The sequence below is a fragment of the Aythya ferina genome (genome assembly GCF_964211825.1).
Source record: "Aythya ferina genome assembly, chromosome: 6".
NCBI lineage: Eukaryota > Metazoa > Chordata > Aves > Anseriformes > Anatidae > Aythya > Aythya ferina.
In genome coordinates, this window is record NC_140303.1 from 36667109 (window position 1) to 36690369 (window position 23261).

Below are 23261 nucleotides of genomic sequence, written 5' to 3' on the forward strand. Positions count from 1 at the left end.
AATAGCATTGAGAATTGAGATAAATGGTGAAATTTCTATTTTCTGTGTTTTTTTTTTTTTTGTTTGTTTGGTTGGTTGGTTGGTTGGTTGGTTTTTTTGGTTCATGTACAGGATCAAATGTTGCAGGACTGCAAACATCTTAGTTTCCGATTTTCTGTAGGAACCGTGGAACTGGAAACACTGTTCTACTTGTACATGTCAAAAATGATAGCCCAATAGGCTTGACATTTTTCTTTTTGAGATCTATAGTTATTATTATTTAACACAGACCACTTTTAAAACAGTATTTTACTTATACTCATTCCTGATATTTAGTTTAATTCTTTCAATCTCTGGTAGCAGACATCAGATAGAAATATGTTCTCACTAAAGAAAGCAAATATTCAACACTTATCTAAATTCCGTATGCAGTAAACAGATTCCAAAGTTTTCTTCAGTAAAATACAAATGTAAATTAAATTGTGTGTATTTTCTAAACTCTATCTGTACTACTTTATGGCTTTCTATCTCATTTCTCTACTCACACAAGTAGTATAAACAACCTACTCTTCCACTATTCTCAAAGGCCACTGACTTGGATTCTGTATAACAGCACCTGAAGATCTTACCCAACAAGAAGTAACTTAGTATTGTATGTGCATGAGCCAATGCATACATATTATCCATTCTGTTTTATATTTTCAGTGTCTCTTTCACACACAAGAAAAACAGTAATAAACACAGAAGAAATACAGTTAGTTATACTAATTTGGCTCACTGTTAATAAGTACAAAATGATCAATTTTAACATCAATGGACTGAAATATTAAGAAGTGTCTTTGTCATGCCATAACCAACATGGAAAATATTACTTTGTATTAAAGCTTTGAGAAATTATATCTTATTAATACCTTGCTGTTTGCGCGGGTCATAAATCTGAAGCCCAAACAAAGGTGGTCTCTCACTTCTTAGCAGTGTCACATTTCCTGTAACCAGATCCAACTGGAAAATAGATCCATTCATATAATCTGTCCAGTAAACACGATTTCCATGATGCGATAGTCCAAAAGGATGATTCAGATCTTTTCCACTATAGACTACCTGCAATTAATTAGTGATCATTGGCAAGGCTAAAATAATTATTTTTTCTTAGCATACTTTACAGTGAACATAAAATAGAAAACAGGAAATCTGAGACTAGGAGATTAGCAATATGTGGATATAGCAATTTAATGCAATGACATTAGTGTAAAGCTGTTCTGTGCACCAGCAACAGTTAACTTCATAACTTCATATACACTCATTTTAAATGGATCCTAACTAATAATGCATAGGATTGCAGGTAAACATACAATTATTATGTTCAGTAAAAAGATATCAAATATTTGCTTCTTCTAAAATGTTGTTGAAGTCCTCTTCTCCTATAAACAATCAATCTCATATTTCAGAGTGACTTTTACCTCAACTAGGTTTTTAATTCAGCACTCCTGCTTCTACCAAAAGCAAAGAACAATGTGTATGAGTTGCTTGTTTTTGTTCAAGTGTGAAGCAAAGAGCGGAGACTACTTATTTATTTTTGCTTATTAAATTCTCCATTATCTTGGGTTGGGGTAACTTAAAAACAAAACAAAACAAAACATGCCACTGTTGGTTCCCATAACAGCAAAAACTATTTTTCTCCACAGATCTTTTGCCTCTGGTTAATTAACATAAACAGAAGTACAAATTATTACCAAATCTTGTCTCTGTTTTACAGACTGCAGGAATGTAAACCCATGTCTTTGCTATAGATCTAGTCTCAGGGCTCGCTAACAAGAAATACAACTACACAAGAGCTGTCTGATAAAGAGGAATAGTTTAAAAATATTTGTAATTCCTACAGAATTAAAACAAAGCTTAAAAAAAAAAAAAGTTTTAATTTACCATCATGAAAATTGCATTAATTTGAATGATTTAAATTATAAAGACATAGAAGACAGCAAAATTGTACATCATCTACTTCTGGGAATGCCACCTTTATACTTCATCATAGCAGCTGTTGTTTGGGATGATTAAATTTCAGTATTCTTCTGTTGGCTGGGCTACTTCCTTGAACTAATGCCCAATAGTGTATTTCTATCTTGCCTCTAGAAACAGTGAAGCAGTTCATCAGATTCTGTACCTTGTCTCTATTTAGAGACACATACCCAAGAGAATAAATAAACTGTTAAAATACAACTGCTTTGAGGTGACGAAACAGCATCTTGCTTTCCCCTTCAATTTTTCTATTTGGGTTTGGAATGTATTTATTTATTATTAATTTATTTAATGGTCAAAACACTTCAGTTAACTGCTTTTGATAAAAATTAATTCATCAGTCAATCACCCACCAACTACTGGTGGAATCAATTTCGAAATTCCCCAGCCCCCAAGTCTTCACTATATCAACACTTACAGAATTAAAGATGCTACTGACCCAGTTATATTTTAACCAGAATATCCTGGAATAAATAACAAAGGACCCAGCATCAAAAGCAAGTATCTTCTAGTCATTTTTGGATGCATACAATTTACTCAGACGTCTCCAAAGTTTATTTAAATCACAGGATTATGTAAGAAAACCTTTAAAAATCAACAACAACAACCACCACTAACAGAACAATTCTGTGACACTTCAATATAAAGCCTGTAAAGACAGGTGCTTCTTATTATTCAGCAATTACAGCAGGAGGCAAAAACAGCATCTCTCACTAGTAATCCATGTGTAATTCATGGCAGCTGTATTTACTTGTTTAGACCTGTTCTGTCCAGGAACTTTCCAACAAGTCTAACATGGCAAGTAGACAAAGATCTTTGATTAAATTGCCTTGCTGCCAGTACACTTACCCTCCTGCTCCCTCCATTACAGGACCATAATGGATTTGGAGCAAAAGTAAAAACACTAAATGTAAATCCCAACCTAGTTATTGTGACAAACTGCAACACTACTGCATTGATACAGGTTTAAGAGCAGATAATCCAATATACTGATTTTAAAAGCAGTATGTGCTTGCACAGGGTCGAGTACCAAGGAGAACGGTGTCTACAGTCACTATTTTCAGTACTAGAGATCTGTGTATTGGTCCTATCATATGGACATCATATGGAGGGAATCATGAATAAAGGACGAGTGAATTTGTGAAAAAAATGCTTACACGGAAGTAAAAGGACTTAATGCCAGCCACTCTCTACTAATGCCAAAGAAAACATTTCAATTGTCAAGGTACTAATTTTATGAAACAGATGCTAAACCTCCCCCATTTGATTAGTTTCCAGTCTAAAGCTTCATCTGTTTTCCATATGTCTATTCTGTGCTTGTTCCTTCTAGAAAACAACATAGGACTTCTATAAAGATTTGTATCTAGGTAATATAGCCATTAGTAATAACTAAAACAATCTCTCTCTATCGTTGACTGTACTTGTTGAGTGTTTCCTCTCTACATAGTACTGCAAATGTTCAAATAATGTCCCAAGATTCATCAAAAGCAGTAAAGCCAAACGAAAGCCTTGCTCTGGCAGAGTCAAAAGACTTTTTTTTTATTATTTATTTATTTATTTTTTTTACTGAAAAGCTCTCTGTAGTTTGGTGGATCAATCCAGATGAAATTCATTGTCACATTAGAAAAATATATTAATAAAAAAATAACAACTTTTGTGTCACTTTCTAAAGTAAAGATGAAAACTTTAAGCTATATTTTATTCTTCTGCAGGAGACTGCCAACATCGCTTGTTTCAACAGAAATTACACTGGACATGCCACAGGGTTACAGAGACTTTAAAAAGCTTGAAAAGTATTTTTAACATAACACAATAAAATCCAGAGAAAGAGCACGCCTGTGGCAAAGCAGCAGTATTTTTCTTTTACCTTTCTGTCAGTTCCATTCAAAAATATCCTTTCAATGTGATCATAATAGGCATCACACCAGTATAACACATTGGCATGATAGTCCAGAGTTAAACCATTTGGCCATAGCATCTTTGATGTTACAAAAATCTGCCGACTGTAGCCATCCATCCATGCCTTCTCAATTCTTCCCACACTGTCATCTATTTCATCTTCTTCCCAGTCCGTCCAATACATCCAGCTATGAAATCATAAAAAATGAACATTTAGATACCATTTTAATAATGTGAATAATACTGTAGACTTTTAACGGAAGTTTGAAACAGTATACCCACAAGCCAGAGCAATTTTGTCTTTTGCAAGTCTTTGCATGCCTTTCCACTGCTATATGATATTTAATTTCCATGTATTCTGGATGCAGCTAAAATGACACTTAAGGATTTTTTCTCATATTGTAATGAATTACACAAACACCAAATGGACTGACATGAGAAGTGAAAAAATTAAGACCTTTCTTAATCACACCAGAATTATGATTTTTTAATCAGTATTTTACTGACTTTGTCATGAAATTTGAACTTTAGCTGTTGTGTAGTTTGTGGGTTTTTGTTTGTTTATTTGTTTTTAAGTCTAATTTGCCTTTTGATGCAAAGCTGATTATTTTTTTTTTTATTATACTTAATACTATATCAAAAAGCTTCAATACATGAATTAGTTGCACTCTAGTTGAATAGCTACAGGATAACCTTGATGTTCTGTGAACTTCACATCCCACGTGAAAGCAGCCAAATTACTCTGAAACTATTAGGAGCAGTCTATCCATTACAAAAGTATTTAGAAATAGATGTCTAGAAGTATTTGAAAATTATCTAGTTGGGCTAGTAGGCAATTTTCGCGGTTTTAAGTGCAGCAGTGTAGATAACGAAAACAACTACAACAAATAAGTACCTACTCTCAAAAATCAAGCAAACATTGCAGTAAGTCATCTAACAGTATTCACTTAGATTGAGACACTCTCTACTGGCCATTATAAACACACCCTGTGTTTACTTTTAATTTTTGTTTCTTTTTTTTTTATTGTATTAGGGTATTTATGATACATTATTACAGAATTTGCTGGTGACAATTCTGATTTCAACAACTTAAAATACATAACCTGAACTTATACAAAAGCTGAGGGTAGAAAATATGCTAAGAAGTACCACATTTTTCTTACAAAAAGAAAAACACATTCATGTTTTGTTCAGGTTCATGGAAAGAAACACATAGAAGCCAGTATGTAATGTATGAAGCCCCTAAACACCTTTCCAGATCCTGTGATAGAAGGTAATGTTAATATGAGGAAAATACTTTATAACAGATGTATACTTTAAAGCCAAATATAGATTTGCCATTATTAAATATTAAATAGAGTAAAAACAGCATATGTTTCTTAAACAAATATGGTGCTACTACCAAGTATTAAAGGTGTCGTAACTTCTTAGGTATTTAGGTGTCTCACCTAATTTTAGAATCATAAATCTGTTGAAATCAACCTTTCTGAAATAATTTCTGTAATCCCAATCCACCTAATTTGTTGGTACTTTAAAGAACAAAATCCTGGAATTTTAATCCTGATTGTCTCCATGTGTCCAAAGGAAGGAAAGAAATGAAGAAAAAAAAACGTTTTTCCTGACAAATCCAATCAGATTAAAAAACAATTTCAAATCTACTGGGCAAGCATTTTATTCACATCACTTTTATGTTTAAGAATAATTTGTTTTGATCAGTTTGTTTTTTATCTAAGAAATTGGAAAAAAAATAATGTTACACCTTCATTACACAGATTTAGAGATATGAAGGCGTACATCTTTTGTTTCTTCTCTATTTAACATGATTCTAACACGAAGAAAGTTGTATTGGGTTCTTTTAGTATCTTTCCAAGTATATGCTAAGAACATAAACAAATTTTTGATCCATGATGCTTACAAATCTCACTGTATGTCTAACTCAAAAAACACCACATTTAACCACAGAATTTTAAAACCTATATATGCTGTAAAGCTCAAGGAAAGACACAGGCCAGTATGGAATTTATACTGAAGGCCAAAATATGTTTTATACCTATTTACACGACTGCTAAAGAGCAATTAATGAGCTTTCCCCCGTTAACTTTTTGTCTGTACTTATTCTAGTTATCATGTCATAAACTAAAACATGCTTACAGTAATGGACGTTTACATTAACGTGCTTTAATTGTATCTCAAAATGCAGTTAATACTTCTGTGTTGGTTAAATCAAGACTAATATTTTCTAAACATAATTAGAATGCCATAATAAACGCTATCCCTCAGGAAAAGCTTCCATGGGAAGCATGATCATGAAGGGCAAGTTATTTTATTAGAGAAGTGTTTTATATAATAGTCCTTTCTAGATAATACATCTTCATACACTATTTCCTGTGCGATGCATTTACTGAGCTGGAAAATTTAACAAAGTAATTGTAGGTATGGTTATGGTTTGTGGTCTGATTTTACATTCTTACTATCTGACCTTAATTAATTATAGCCTGTCCACAGTCACTTCCATTCCTCAAGGACAAGCTCAAAAGTGAAAACCTGATAGTGTAAATACATTCTAGTACTAGAAAAACAGCAATCAATCCAGCCACACTAGATTTACCTGCCTAAATCATTCCCCAGTGACAATTTTCTGAATAAATGTATCTGAATTTTTAGGTATACCACAACCATAACACACTAATATAATGTTCTTTTTATTATGCAGCCTATCACAACCTATTATATTAGTAATGAAAAATACCTGTCTCATTTATTTTTGTAAACTAATGTGTACAAGGATATGATTTTAATTAACTTGAGAAATAGAGACTTAAAAAGAGAGAAATAAAGAAGAGTATTATAAAGTTCACCTAATATTAAAAATACATACAGGTCTGATACACTCAATTTGTTCAAGCAAAAAGTGAATCACATTCAAATTAACTTGACATAGGTTCAGCTGTGTCTGAGCATACACATTCTTCTCAAGGCTTCAGGCAAGAATTCTTGACAGGAATTAGAGATATACACTAGACTACTGCAGAATTTTAGACTACCATTTGGCTATACAGACCCATCCTAAGCAAAATTCAATCCTGTATTTATCCTATAAAGATATGAATTAAACATGATAGACTACTCCATACCCATTGACAGGATCAACAACAATTCCTCTAGGGTGGGACATGTCTCCCTCCAACAAAGTTTTCCGACTCTGAGCAGCCTTTTCCAGTCTGGCTACAGCAATTGTTTTCCTGTGGCCATCATTTGTCCAATAAAGATTATTTCCAATCCAGTCCACTGCTATGCCTTCTACATTATCGAGATCTGAGAGAGAAGAGAGGGGCAGTAATAAAATATTAATATTATACATTCATGTTCTAACACTATCCATTAATGTCAATAATGGACAATATCTTATACATATAGCTAAATTAGATTATTTTATTGAATTAATTATATTTGCTGAATTACAATACTGAAGTTTGCTGTGTCTGTCAGAATTAATTTTTGCTGAAGACAACCTACTGGCCATAAAATTTGTGTATTAGGCCATAAGCCCTGCATATGCTAACTGTAATCAGACTCAGACAAAACACTATTTAACAAAATCCTACTTAAGTCTTAACTTTAACCCCAAATTGTTATATCACCCGAGTCAGGAGAAGCTTTGAGGATTAACTGTAGTATTCCATCTAAATTATCTTGTTTTTACACAAATAAAAAAATATCATTATTTAAAAAAAACAAACAAACAAACAAACAAAAAAAACAAGCAAAATATACATTGTATATACATTGACCATGCAAAGGACAGAAGCAAGAACATGACGACAGTTTGAGTAATTCTCCACATCTACGTACAGGAGCATCATTAACACAGCAAACAATACACATGCAAACAGTGTGCCCCAGCAGCATCCCCACCTCTCAGCGCCCACAAAACACCTTTACATGTAACCAGCCCTTGACAATCCCATTAGTTTTGGGGCATGCTTTTCTTGCTCCATCTCAACTCAACCAATGCTTCAACACTGCCTGCCACCCCCACCCCACCACCGTGTGGCAGCTGGGGGTGTCCTTCTATTGCTGGGTTCCCAAGGTTTCTGGGTCTGGTTGTGAGCACCTCAGGGTTGTTCTGAGCCAAACACCAGCCACCAGCAAGAGGAGGCACATGAAAGAGGTCTGAGACAGGCCCAAGTGGTGGTACCCAGTGGTTACCTGACTGCCACCCACCCCAGGGTCTTCCCAAAGCTTTGCTCACTGTAGTAGTCTTCTGAGGTAAAACTGTAGGTGGAATCCCTCGTCCTCCTATATCACTCCTACATGATTTGGCACAGCTCAGCTTGATAGTCTGAGTTATCTTTACCACAACAAAATTGTGCAAGGCTAATGCCATACCCTAAAACTTTCAAATTTCATCACAAAAGATGCCTCCCCATAATACAATTAGTAAGCACTAATGGAAAGGCCATACTTACTAAGTTTAATAATTTCAGCATAACTATGAGGGTTTTTTTGCAACATATCAGACCTGTTTTCCTTGGGACAAACTCTTCACCAATACTATTTTTTTTAGATGACAAACACCTTTACTGACGCTCTAATAAATTATTCCATTCCCCACAAGAAACCAGTGAAATTCTTCATAACAGATGGGAATGTAAGGCACTTGTACCTAGTCACAATATACATAACTTATTTAACAGACTGCAAAAAACTTACTGCTTACTATAACCCATAGATAATGTACAGGGTACCATCAAAAACACACCAAGATAAAATATGAGTTTTATCCCAAAAATGAAGTATTGGGCTTTTTATAGACTTGGATGCAATAAAAGCATCTATAAAAGGTGTCATCTTACAATGCTATTGAGATTATAATGACAAGTGACTTCACAGTCCTTTCATTGAACAATGTTTTTTAGAGTTATAATGTCACTATATCCCTATCAAGTTGCTTGTCTCAAACAAGTTAACAATGTGGGATTAGAAGTCTCTCTAGTGTGTGTAATCATTCTATCCCGAGCATATTGCCTATGTTAACTTTAACACTTGTGGAGATGTATGTAAATGGCGGTGTATGCATGTAAAGCTGCGATGTATTTCACACTTTTTTTTCACAGTTTTTTTTTTTTTTTTGTCTGATTTCTAAATTTAAACCTTGAACTGCAAAATACACTGTACCACTGCAGTGACCTGAACAGTAACAGGAATTAAAGATATGTAACATCTAAAGCTTCCTTATTTAGATGAGATTTTTATTTTATTTTTTAACATGGGAACTGAAGCTCAAATACAAATATAAGATTTTTAAAAACTCATATTTCTAAAGGCAACAATTTGCCATATTGGTTTTAAATGTATAAGAGATTATAAGCACAGTATGCAATTTCATACAGAATGGCCGAGCTCCATTAATATCAGTTAAATCATGTGCACTAATGTTGCCTAAAATACTACACATAACACAAGCATATACATTTTTTAAAATAGTTCTTCTGTATACCAACCAGCTAGATAGATAGATTCCAAAGATCTGTGTAGACTTACCGTTACCTTGTTTAAACAAAAAGTTAGCCTTTGCCCATCCTTGCTAATATTTCCAAGTTTTCCATGATATAAATCATTAAGGCTTACAGTGACCTCAAATAACATCAGGGAGTCAAAGAAATGTTTTTTTTAAAAAAGGAAGAATAAAAGAGGGAGAGTGTGTGTTTGTGGCGGTCCAACTGAACAATACTTAAGTCCCTTTAAAAAATTTCTGGTTTGTTCCATTTTTTAAATTTAAAAAATGTATTTAAAAAGCAAGTCTGAAACTTTTATTACAGCATTTTCTGTTGCTGATGAAAGTACACTTACTGCAGTTGTGCTGCCAACTGTGGGATAGGCCTTGCTGTGGGCTGTCAAACAGTTATCAATACTACACAGCAGTTTATTTTCCAAAGTGAAGAATAAGAAATCACAGCTGAAGCTGTATCGGAAATCAAACTCCAGCAGTGTTAGGTGCTCAGCGTTCTCAATTGCCAGTCAACAGCTTGTAGGATCAGGCTCTCATGTAGGCAAACTGTAATTATCTGAGTTACAGTGTTGTTTGAGCTAGCATATCTGTTCTTGCAAAACCTGATAGTCACAAAAAATGACAACTTCTCATCTGAGAAATGACACAGATAGAGCTCCTTAGCAGCATGCTGTACAGAGCGAATATTAAACCACCTCCTGACACACCTGATTTTCTCCAGTAGCCTTCCACCAAGGAATGATTTAATCTATCCCTGCTGAGCTCTTGAGAGCTGACAGAAATAAAAGCTGAGGTGGTATGGCTGGAGGCCATATTAATTTTTAAAATCATGATAAATACATTAACAAGTGTTCTTTAAACATTCCTTAAAGTTATGAAAATACATCAAGTTCTAACTAACAATGTAAGCTTCTGGAAAATGAGTGAGGAAAGAATGACACTGATTTTATTTATTTTTAAATATTAGGAACACTAACAATACATCATTAAGTAATGCACATCTCTTTTGGCAGTACTTTGGCATTTTGCTATGTTGTATTTACGAAGAGTAGAAATTACAGTTAAAAATTATTTAAAAGAATCTCATCAAGTTGTTGATCTGGTATACAATGTTTATTCATGTTTGCATGTTTGATTAGGCTAACCTCAACCTGTCTGACACCTTTCAGCAAGGATACTCTTTGGTATGACCGTGAATGTTTAAGTCTATATACTGTCCACTCTACCTGCACTCCACATTTGGATTAGCTTGTTGTAAAATGAAATGTCTGTTGTTTAGTTAAAGTTCAGCAGTAGAGATTCAGTGATGTATGTTACCCATTTCCATACACACAGTGAAGAATTACCAGATTGGCACCTGAGTGTTCATTATTTACTCAGACAGCCACCATTTATTATGCTATCACCAAGCTCCTCGTAGCTACTCCTGAAGGGATCTGCATGCAGACTTTGAGGTCTGTAGAGAGGAGAGACCTTATACCAAAAAAAGCACCAGAGCGCTGCAAATGGGGGAGTTGTCTCTGAGACAGCAGGATTAAAACATGGGTTATGAATCATGGGGAATGAAAATCCCTCCATTAATGCAAAAGTATTTTAGTTACTTTCACAGTCTCAAGCTTCAATTTACAAATAGAGACGTTAAGCTCTATGAAGAGCAAGATGGATATTCATGCTGCTTTTTTTTTTCTTGAGTACTAGAAAATAATTACTGCAGAATGTATTTCAACTGAGGCAGTAGCTACATCTTGCTGAAGCAGTCTTTCATGAAAAATGTCTGTTAAAGAAAAAGAAGGATTGACAAACTAAAGGCTTAGTTAGTGAAATAGCATTTAATATGAAGAGATGTGCCTCTAGACCAGGGAGACTCTGCACAGTATGGTGAGAGAGGTGGAAACTAGAGAACTGCTGATAGTTTTTCTACTTGCTATAATATACAGTACAAGTATCTTAGTTCAGATTCTCAATAGTGTTTAGATTTTCCTGTTGCTTCCACAGATACAAGGAAAAATACATCAGGAAAGACAAAGAGAAATCACTTTTTTTTTTTTTTTCTTTTCCCCCTAATTAGTTTTCAAGTGATAGTACTACAGAAAGTCTTCCTCTGCCAATCTACTTGAATAAACTCCAGAAACCACATTGTGATACAGGTTGTAAGTAAGAAGTCTCACAATATTCATAAGGACATTGGATAGTTTAGTAAACAATTACAGGAATTACATTATGGATCCACTGTACCTACTGAAAGAATGCAGTGGAAATGTAGGAGTATAGGCTAAACAGAAAGAATTTGCAGCAGAGCAATTTAACCAAACTTAGCATTCCTGCAGTATAGAAAAATAAATAGGAAGTTCTAAAAAAAATAAATGTCTCCAACTCTGTTCAAGGTCTAGTTTGGGTCTGTTTTCAATAGGTGATTTAAACAAAGTTTTAAATTATCTGTAAAGGTCAGTTCAACTTCTCCTGAGTGAGATTCTCTGAATGTCACTATCAGTTAGCATTGCCTACCATCTTTGAGGATTGTTTCTCGCTCTGTGCCATCAATTTTCTGTCGTCCAATTAGGAAACTGGTAGTATCAGCAAAGTAAATGTAATTGGTTTCGGCATGGAAGTCCAGGGCACGAGGATTGACTAAGTTTTCTATAGGGATCATGTATTCATCAGATACTTTGGTATTCAGGTCCATTCCCCGTATTATTCCTGGGCGTCCCTTCCCATAAAAAAGAAACAATTCATTCTTTGGTCCTGCAAAAGAAAGATTACAAACATAAACAACTGATGCTGCCTAATCTTCTTTACAGTGCATAATGTCACTGTTTAATTAACCAGCACAATTAGTGGGGGAGCAGGAGCGTTATTCAATACCAAAAATTAAACTTTCATATATTCCAAAGGTATCTAAACTCAAGAAATCTAGCTAATTACATTACCTTAATTAAAATACAAATTACTTCAGTGAGCTGCTTACATCTAATTATTTTTTCTATAAAAGTTCACACTGAAAAGAAATGCTAGATCACAGAATAACTTTGCATCTAATGTAAAATGCACATATATAGCACTGCAGACATTTAATTTTACAATTCATTAGGATCTATCAGGGTAATGTAGACCACGACTGAAGCAATCATTAGATCTAACAAGACTGTAAACTTCAGCAAATTCAAAACACCATTTTTTTTTCACCTGAAGTTTCTCAGAAGCAAACAAAAAGTTACAGTAAAATTCTTTCAGATGGGAAGGAATATAACAAATTGACATGCTGACTTCCTTCATACTGAGATACAAAACATGGATACTGATATTTCCTACTTCTTTTTTTTACAATTTCATTAGGTAGGTTAATTTCGAATAACTGAAGTTTGTTAAGGAGATTTTCTTAAAGATACTTACAAAAATCCTTAATACTTCATACTATAAGTATAGCTCTTAAAATTGTCTAAAACATATTCTTTTCCCAATGCCTCTCAGTGTTGTTTTTTTTTTTTTGCTGGAATTGTTCATGCAAACAGGGAGAAGATTGACTGAGGTCAAATGCAGTTATCTACCACCATCCATCAAAGCATTTAGTTGCATGCCTTTCTTTTGAACTAAATCAATGTCATTTGAACAAGAAATCAGACAAAAATAGACTCATAGAATCACAGAATGGTTTGGGTTGGAAGGGAACTTAAAGACCACCTAGTTTCCTCCCTCCCCCCCCCCCCCCCCCCCCATGGGCAGGGACACCTCCCACCAGACCAGGCTGCCCAAAGCCCTATTCAGGCTGGCCTTGAACACCTCCAGGGATGGGGCAGCCACAGCTTCTCTGGGCAGCCTGGTCCAGGGCCTCACCACCCTCTGAATGAAGAATTTCTTCCTATAAAATATAAATGCATAGTTTATACTTTAAAAAAGAGTAAAACTGGGAACTTGTGATGATTTTTTGAAGTCTTTTAAAGAGCATCCCTGATTTGTCACTTCTGTGAACTGTGAAACCATTTTAAGGAGTGAAAAGAGTAAATGAATCAAATGTCAAGTACACGTTGCAAAGCAGTTTTACCTGAAAACTGCCCATGTGACAGCCCATATTGTTATTGATTTCAAGTTAAACAACACATTAACTAAGACCTGAAATATTAGCATCTGGCAAACTGTTTGCTTTCAGTAACATACTTTTGCATGACCTGCCATCGCTTCCCAAGATGAAGCCAGTCCTGCAGCGACAAGTCCGTGTTTTGTAGTTGCTGCTGAGCAGACAGATGTGTGAACATCCCCCTGGCATTCCATATGGGTCCGCCTCACATGCATGGCTTCTGACTACAATGAGCAAAAAACAGCACAATGGAAATCCAGTTATGGTAAGATAACATTTCTATATGCATCAGCATGTAGAAAAATTTAGACAGGGAAAAAAGGGATTTTTTTTTTTTTTTTTTTTATCATGATAAGTCTTTCCTCACAATATAATTACAAAATAAGGTGTTTTTTAAGGTGATACCCAAAGGGGACAAATGCATATATCCAAAGGACCATCTTGTGCCTATCAAGCCTACCATGCTGTATGGGATAACTCCTTTCTGAATGAGTTTCTATAGAGTTGTTTGCTGGGCAACACTATGCTGAGTTATATGACTTTCTTTACCTTTATTTGTTTGTTTGATTCTTTTTGTTTGTTTGTTTGTTTTGTTTTGTTTGAGAGCAGAGTGAATCTCATGCCAAATACCCCATTCCAGTTCACTATTCATTCAACAACATTAGACAGCAAATTTCTGGGGGAGATACCTGTGCAGAAACTAAAGAACAAATTAAGTCTTGTAGCATTTTCCCCATATTTAGGACAGAAATCCAACTAAAGCACAGCTCTAAATTAGCAGATAAATATATAAAATACACTTTTAAAAATTATTTAAGGTAAATAAGATCAGAAAACAAAACAAAACAAAAACTATAATTCTATTTTGCATTTACTACACTGAAGAGGACAACAGTATTTTAGCTCAAAAACTGCTTTTCCTATCTTTCTCCTTCCCCTCAAGCTTCTTAGTTGTTTTATTTATGTATTTTAAAAAAGTAGTCCAGTGGTTTAAGATCAGTATTGTTAAAGGTATACAGAAACTCTACCAAGTTCAGACAGCCTTTACAGCAAATCTTGACAAGCAACAAACATGTCCATTCAAAACAAAAGGAGCTGCAGAGTGAACAAAGGGCAAGAAAAACAGATTAATCACAGGATGTAATAAAAGATTACACTGTGCTCATGTCTCTCCTATACTATACTCAACCTCTCTGACTCCCTCAGGGGTACAAGAGGGAGGCCAATAGCAAGAAGAGAGTCTCTGCGGCCTCCTTCAGAGGCTGACATCTGCAAAATCAATGCATTCAGATATAGAGTAAAAATTAGTTCACCCAATCAGTTATAGTTTGCTATCACTTCAGAAACATCTCTAAAAGCAGTCAGGCTCTTTAATAACATTGATGTTAATCACTAGAATTGGTGTGTTAGCTTTTACATCCCAACAGTCACAACAAGTATTCTAGTATTTACTGCTATCAGTCATATATTTAAAAAAAAAAAAAAAAAAAAAGCTCATGAACTATTACTGTTAACATTGTTAACATTTTGGATCTTATTAACTTTGTGCAAAGTGCCCACAAATCATACTGATGTTCTGATATGCAATCAGACCTATGATTCAAGTCATACGGACCTCAGAATTTGCTATTTGACCAAAAATTCTGAGATTTTAAAAGTTTTTCAGTATAGACTAAAATGGGGTTTTCTTTGACAAAAGTCAAAGACTGCATTTATCAAAGTGAAGGAAAACTTAACAACCATTTCCTGTCTCACCAATGACTCTGCTGACAGGCTGGAGGGCTACCTGACTACATCTCCATTCTTTTTGGCAACTCCAAAGACTGAGGGAAGGAATTTTGACTCTCTCAGGGGGTATAGCCTGTGCAGAAAGCAGGTCCAGAGAAACGAGGAATCTCCAAGGTCAGATACCTAACCAGGTGGGAAGTATTGGACACAACAATTTTGAGTGTTAAATTCTGAAAGGCTGAGTGTGTGGATCCAGAGCACTTGCAAACCAGGGCTCTTAGGCCGTTCTCCAAGCTGAATGTTCAGGAACCAGTAGTGATAGGAGGTCAGGGAAGGGTGAAAACTGGCAGTGAAGAAGACAGAAGACTAGGAAGATGAAGAAGTCACAGAGAGTTCTGCTGTAGTGTCAGATTTTCACTGCACCTTGTGTGACATCTTTATGGAAGAATAGTCTTCAACACACATTCACCTATTAACTCAGTTTAAATTTCCTAGAAAGAGGAATTTTTATCTCACCTGCTGTTTGAGTTCTTTTCTGGTACACACGAATCCCTTTAGCATTGTCAAGTCTTGTAAGAGACTGAACATCAGTGCCATTATATCTGTTTATCTGTAAAATGCTGAAGTTATCTGAATTAACTGCATATAAATAGTTTTCAAATACTGCCAAACCACAAAGATGCCTAACCTGGAAAAGAGAGAGAGGAAAAAAAATCATTATTTTGGCTGAATATTGTAGGTATAGCTATGTTTTATGAACATTAAATAATAATGTGAAATGCACATGGCAAACTACACAAAATAGTTTCTCAGTATGTTGATAAAATTAGTAAAAAATACACGGAAACTACACTACAAATGTAGTTCACACTCTTTTAATCGACAGTTTATAGTGACTAAAGTTTAATATAAGAAAGGAAGAAAAATAAGAGTATTTAGCAACCTGTATTCATTTAGCCTTTGAATTTCCTTGGTTCTCTGTCTTTTAAATTAAAAACACCTGCATACTGTGTTAAGCACAACAGTTTATATTAGTATTAACTAATATTAATTATTAATACCTAATATTAACTAATATTATTAACAACAATTCTCTAGCATTAACTAATAAATCTAGTAAATACAGATATTTAAAAGAGTTTATGAGTTGAATTAATGTATTTTTTCATTGTGATATAATAAAATACAGGTAAATAGTGCAGAATAGTCTATCTGAACTTTCCTTCTTTTTTTAAGTAAATAAATAAAGACACAGTTTACCAAGCTATACCTGTGATTCTTTTGTTTGATAGACTTGAATATGTTTTTCGTCACACTCTACTGCTTGTTTCTCAAAAAACAAATTCTAAAATTTTATTCATCTCTGATGCGCATGGGCACACTGATTAAAAATTACCTAAATTTAGTCAATTAGCCAGTAACAGCTCAGATATGATGTGTTCAATAATCTAGAGGTTATGCTTGATCTCTAGATTTGGAATATTTAAAATATCTCACTGAGCAATATTGAAAGCAAGAGTTGGCTGGCAGATGTTCACAAGCTGAATATCTTACTAGTGTAATCAATAAATTATTCACCACAAAGTATTTACTCAGCTGATTTACTCCCAAATTCAGACATACCTCACAAAAGAAAAACAAAAACAATCCAAAACCTGTTGTGCATCAAATATCATCAGTGCATCAGCCCTTCCTGGAAATTACCCCCAGCTGACCAAATCTTGCCATTGTATTCTGCTTTTAGCCATTTAAAAGAAAACAACTGAAATCAATTGAAGTATTTCATTAAGACCCAATAGAAATACAATCCAATTAGAGTAAGACCAGAGATAAAAAAGAAAACAGACTTGAAAATAATGATGAATCTGTACCAAATTGTTGAATTCTCCTCTGCATTATAATCCTCTTTCTTTCCTATTACCATTTGCACACAATTTAAAGCTTTATTATTTGACTCCCATGAGAGCTTTATATTTACAATATTAACAATGTGACTCTTTACAATGCACGTTATAATGCCTTAATTAATTTTTATTTAATTTATTCGTTTCGGCGGTTTTTACTTCTCATAAAGATTTTCAGCTATCTTATGCATGACTGGAAATGCTTGCTATAAAGAACAATCCTTTGAAAGCCATCCAGGCTATCAATCAGAAAGGCTGTATCATTTGGAAAGCATGCCTTTTGATATGCTTGTACTTATGAAATAAAGTTTAATCCCTAAAATTTCTTTAGAATACTTTGCTGATTATGCCAATTATTTGAGTTTTGGTAAACAGTATGTACCTAGAAGCAAATAAAGAATTACAGCAGAATAGGTAAATAGGTATCTGCATGTATTTTTGCACATCCTGTTTAACCTTAGGCAGAAGCAGATGTGCCCACACCAGCTCGAAGGATCTAAGTAACAATCAGCCAATTGCTTGGTCTTTGCTAATTTTCCCTCAGTTTCCATGAGCCTTGCAACTGTGTGGAATTGCTACCTACTACTCCATTCTCCACCCTGAAACAACACTACTGGATTGATATATTCCTGTTCAAAAACTCATACGGTCTTAGCATTTGTATTTATGACTCTGAACATCTGGATCAACTGGGAAAAACACCATTGCCATCAACAAAATATGATATAAGGGCATCCAGATTGGTCTGAAAAGATGAATATCTTTTGCTATTCTCCTGTTTCTTGAATATTCTTCTGCCTCTTAGTCTCCCCTTCCTGAACTGGCCATGATAACTTCCTGACGTTAATAATTCCCTAGTATATTTCCATTGCCTCATATTTTTTCTCCTGAAGACTTTTACAATGAGGACTGACTTGCATGGTGCATTGTTAATGAAGCACTGAATGGAAGTTTGTTTATAGGTTGCAAAATATGCTAAAAACAAAAACCTGTAGAAAACAAAACATGTAGGTGGTTCTTTTAATGTCTAATGCATATGAAGCAAAAAGATTAAAAAATCTCAAATTACTGTTAGCATTATGCATGTTCATTTATTGGTATAATTTTCTTACATTTTCAAATAAATACCTACTTGTCTGCCTTTAATTACTGTATGTCTCTTTCTCCCTTCATAGTCTACAACTTCCACATTATCCAGATAGATGTCAACCCAGTACACATATTTATTGATGAGGTCTAGTGCAAGAGCAGTTGGCTGTTCAATTTTAGAGTCTACTATCCATGTCCTGTTCATTCCATCCATGTCACATCTCTCAACCTTGGCAACGTTTCCATAGTCTGTAAAGAAAAGCTTTCTGCAGAAAGAAAATAAAATGTTGTAAGTTTCAAAGGGTGTGAGCATTGTGCAAAGCTCCTGGTGGCACTATACAAAATAAATTTTCATTCTTTGTTGTTTCAGGGTCTGTACCTAATCTACACTGACAATCAGTGATTAACAAAAAATTCAACACATCCTCTAGCAAATTCACAATTACATGACATTTTCTTAAAGCAGAAGGTACAGAAGTTCTAAATGCATTTCCTTACACCACAGGTACACCCCTCATGTAGTACTCAATTTGTTTTTAAATGGTCAGTATACATATGTACAGAGACTATATTAGTACGTTAAATATATCTATATATCCACTATTTATTAAAAATATGGTAAGATAGTTATAAGTACCAGAGAGTGGCAAAACCATGAAGCACTTGGATGGTTTGTAGAACAATTTGTTACATACAAGGTATTACAAATACAGTGATCCACACCATCAGGCTTTTGAAAATATGTTTCTAAAGATGCATTAGGCTGTAGTGCATTTATATCACCTTGGAATATTCAGGACAGGACTACCAACTATAAAAAAATTTTTAAAATATTTCCACAAATCCAATCAGCCATTCCATTAAGAGTAATAGGAAACTATCTAAGATGTAAAAATTCCTAGTGAAGATTCTCAACCCAATACTTCATTAGAATTCAGTAGATTTAGTACACACAAATCAATCCTGATTAACCTGACAATATTTTAACTAGATTAACTATTTTTGAGATTAAATTGCACTTATTATCAAAGACCGCCTTGTCATGATTTTAACATGTTATAAAGAATAATATGATTCCAGAGGGAATGTTACTTAAACTACCTGGAGAATCAGGATTTCATTTGCAAATGAAGTGAATTATCTCCTAGTTATTACCATTTCTGGTAATAACACTGCATCAACACTATATAAGGCGTGTTTATGTTGAAAAGCAGTAATTTATAGCCTTGTAACATCTCATAGAAATTCAGCATTGTAGTATGTTTTAAGCTAGAAAGAATACATGGTTGCTGAATAGCTAAATGAGACCCATGTCATTTATTATTAATATCTTCAAATAAATAAGAATACAATTTAAATGTAGTTAAAGAGTGTTTCATTGGAAAAATACACAAATTAGAACATCAGTAAAAATATTGAAGGCATAAGAATTATCTGTAAGTACAGCAGCTGTCAAATGTTAAAATGAATTGATCACAGAATCATAAAGTAGGACTTGAGGAGAATTTGAAAGGTCAAGTAGTCCATCACAAGGCCATAAGGCAGAGTAAACTTTACCTATAACATTCTTGAGGGATAACTCCATTCCTGACTGGGAATCTGATTAATCAAAATAGTTTTGAATTCCTGTCTCGTCCTTTGTTGTAATTTTGTATCCCAGCTGTACTTTAAGAGCATTTTAAAAAGCACACATTTAACATTCTGGCCCATATAATCAAAATGTGCACGCTACAGATGATATGCAAAGTAAAAAAATATGTCTGCAAAGCAAATATTTCATTTGGAATGAAAACAGCCAAAAAACAAACAAACAAACAAAAAAAACTATGTGACTATCTGTGTGTATATGTATTTAATCAGCAATAACAAAATCAATACCTATTACATTTAAAATAAGTTGTTAAAGCATTACATGTACTCTAGTTGACAATCTTTACTTTTGGGGATCAGATGTGGATTATTTAATGGAACTTTGTATCTCAAGATTCAATTATTCAAATCAAAGCTCATTTTGCAATCACAGAACCAAACTGTGTTGTTGCTGAGATCAAACACACATACATCTGTATGCATTTCTGCATATATATATACACATATGTGTATACTTATGCATATATATATACACACCTACATGTATATCTCTGTTGGTGTATATATAGATCCTTTTATATATACGTACATACGCAGAGCAGCTACAAAGACCTGAAGCTTGACTTCAAGCTGACTCTTCACTTGATTGCTTAGTGCACAGTATTCTTGCACAAGATTAATGTTTCTATGTGATGTCAGAAAACAAACTAATTCACAAGTTAGAAATGATAATTCTTTGCCTTTTGCAGCTATTTCTCTCTGGGCCATTTACAACTGATCTCTTTTTAGTTCAGAAAAAAAATGTATGTCAAAACAAATAGATACAGTAAAGAGAATCTAATTTAAGTTGCTTGTCCACCTTTCAGGGATGGTGAGGTCATTTCTTAATTTTCTAAATACCTGGTTTACATTAACACCATTTGTGCTAAGGGAGCTATCATGACTTAATGTGTAAATAAGATACTTTTTATTTTAAAAATAAGGACTCTTCTCCTGAAGACTGACAGTAATAAAACTTTATCTTTTAATATAGAGGCAAAAGATAGAACAAGAAAATAATTGCCTAACTGCTGTTGTATGATCAAAGCATACTGAAAATTAAATTAAGGAAATTAGATACTTTACCATGTAATCTTGAAATACAATTCTGTATTTTAATACTAGTAAAGATTTTTAGAATGAGGTTTAAATCAGAATTGCATTTCTAACACATGAAGCTGACCCACAATTACACTGTCTTTCCTTTCCTTGGGAGTTCTCAAAAATATGTTGTAGTGGTATTTATTGCAACTTAGACTAATTCTCCTGCTCACAAATGATGCTGGAGTTGCTTATCCATTTTCAGCAGAGGATGGTGAAATCTTTCATCAAGTCACAGAGCAATTTCAGAATGAATACCATTTGCATTTGCCTGTACAACCCAAGCACTACACATTAGTACTGACCTTGAGGGACCAGCTCTAACAGGGACACGGAGACCTGTGTTCACTACAGCCCTTATAACCTGAGACTACCAATGAGGATGCTGTCTGGGGCAGCTACAAAATAGTAAAAATGATGGCAGTAAACTGATTTTTTTTAAGGCATTTCATTCTTTGAGAGTTCCAGACATCTTCACGCACAGAATTTCTGAATAATCTCCCAGCTCCTTGAAACTGTCCAAGATGCATATTCTGCTCATTGGTAATTAAGACTAAGAGGGGTCATATTCTTCATCAAGTCCAGGTGCTTTGCAGGCATCAAATATTACTCTTTTTTCAAACTTCTCAAACTCATTAAAGTATTTTGCTGTTTTGTCCCAATGATTCTTTCAGAATTCTCTTCCAGAATGGTTTGTTCTAACAGGTATGAATCTACATCTAATATTTTAATGACAATTTCTTCAAGACTAAATTATAATCTAATGATTTTTGCAGCACACATATTTGGCTTAAACAGTTCTTTTCACCTGTCTTTCCCTCTGGATGTATTTCTCTATGGCAATCAAATTCTTCCACTGTCTACTGAGCAGCTAGAGCTAAGCAAACAAAGTCAATCTGTCTCATCTCATAAGGCAGGCTTTTTATGTTGCCCTTCTCTGCAGTTATTACAATTTTAGGTCATGTTATTGACCAGTGCATGGTCAGCACTGGATACGGTGTTCCAGAGAGGAGCTTGCTGGTGTCTATACAAAGGCACCGTAACTTCCCTGCATCTGCTGGAGATTCATCCATCACTGCATGGCATTTGCTATTTTCACAGCTCTATTACACTGCTGATTTACAGTCATCCTATCACCAGCTATTACATGCATCCTCCTCCCTCTGCTGATTTCCCAGTTTTCAGATGACTTTCTTCAGGCTATGAAGTGTAACCCGTTCCATAACTGAACAGCTAAGTCTTAAAAACTTATGGTTGGAGTTTTTCCAATAAGAGTGATTTCAGCTAGGAAAAAACAGGGATTACTCCCCCACCATCTGAACAACAAAATCTCTGTAACATTTCAAAATATCTTCAAATGACAAACCCATCGACTGCAAACAACAGTAAAGTCATGTTACCAAATAAAAACAAATTCTAAAGAATGCCATCAGCAGACAACAGTAACAGTGGGTTTCCCAGTCCCTGTTCTTATACCTGTGGTAACAGATTCATCTTCCCTTCCCTTCCCTTCCCTTCCCTTCCCTTCCCTTCCCTTCCCTTCCCTTCCCTTCCCTTCCCTTCCCTTCCCTTCCCTTCCCTTCCCTTCCCTTCCCTTCCCTTCCCTTCCCTTCCCTTCCCTTCCCTTCCCTTCCCTTCCCTTCCCTTCCCTTCCCTTCCCTTCCCTTCCCTTCCCTTCCCTTCCCTTCCCTTCCCATCACCCTCTCCCCCAACTAGTAAGATGGGTCTTAAGAGGCCTGCTGCTCTTTTCTGACAGAAGACATCTGTCCTGAATAGGAATTTCCTTTCAGACCCAGATAGTTACTTTCTTCAGCTGTAAAACATGATATGCCTCCCTTATCGCTGTTGTTTATTTCCCCCAACTTCTTTTTTGTCACTTACTTCTCTTTTCCAAGCTTTCAATCACAGCATTCATGATCTGCCTATCTCATTAGCCTTGAAAGAAATATGTGCCCATCATAAAGCTACATTTGGCCATTTGAATGACAGAAATCTTAACTTCTTATGCACCTAAGAAGCCATATAATGGATAGCACAATCAGACAATTTTCAGGGGACACAATCTCACAATTCTGCAACTCTCTGGCAAAGAAAAATAAAAAATGCATGGAACAATACATGGTATGATGAAACAATTTGCAAGTTTTTTTTCCTGACACATACAACTGTGCTTCACGGTTGAGTTTATTTGTGTCATTATTATTTTTCATTCTTTATTACCCTCCTCAATCTCTCATTCCTCTTTGTAATAGGAAAGAGGTACACTCGTAACCATGTCCAGAAGCTTATGTATTCAGCTGCCAGGTCCCAGACTTTAAATTGTTCCCTGGAC

The 23261-nt window shown here is 34.7% G+C and overlaps 1 protein-coding gene across 1 annotated transcript in view; it reads right to left on the bottom strand.

Moving 5' to 3' along the window:
* The window catches only part of LRP1B (LDL receptor related protein 1B), a 542116-nt gene that overhangs the window by 236981 nt on the left and 281874 nt on the right, over nt 1–23261 (bottom strand). The window contains exons 8-14 of the mRNA XM_084523375.1: nt 18243–18465; nt 15723–15894; nt 13559–13702; nt 11912–12148; nt 7029–7209; nt 3863–4082; nt 891–1080 (exon numbers count right to left, since the gene is read on the bottom strand). Of these exons, the coding sequence (XP_084379501.1) occupies nt 891–1080; nt 3863–4082; nt 7029–7209; nt 11912–12148; nt 13559–13702; nt 15723–15894; nt 18243–18465 (1367 nt within the window). The remainder of the gene's footprint in view (nt 1–890; nt 1081–3862; nt 4083–7028; nt 7210–11911; nt 12149–13558; nt 13703–15722; nt 15895–18242; nt 18466–23261) is intronic.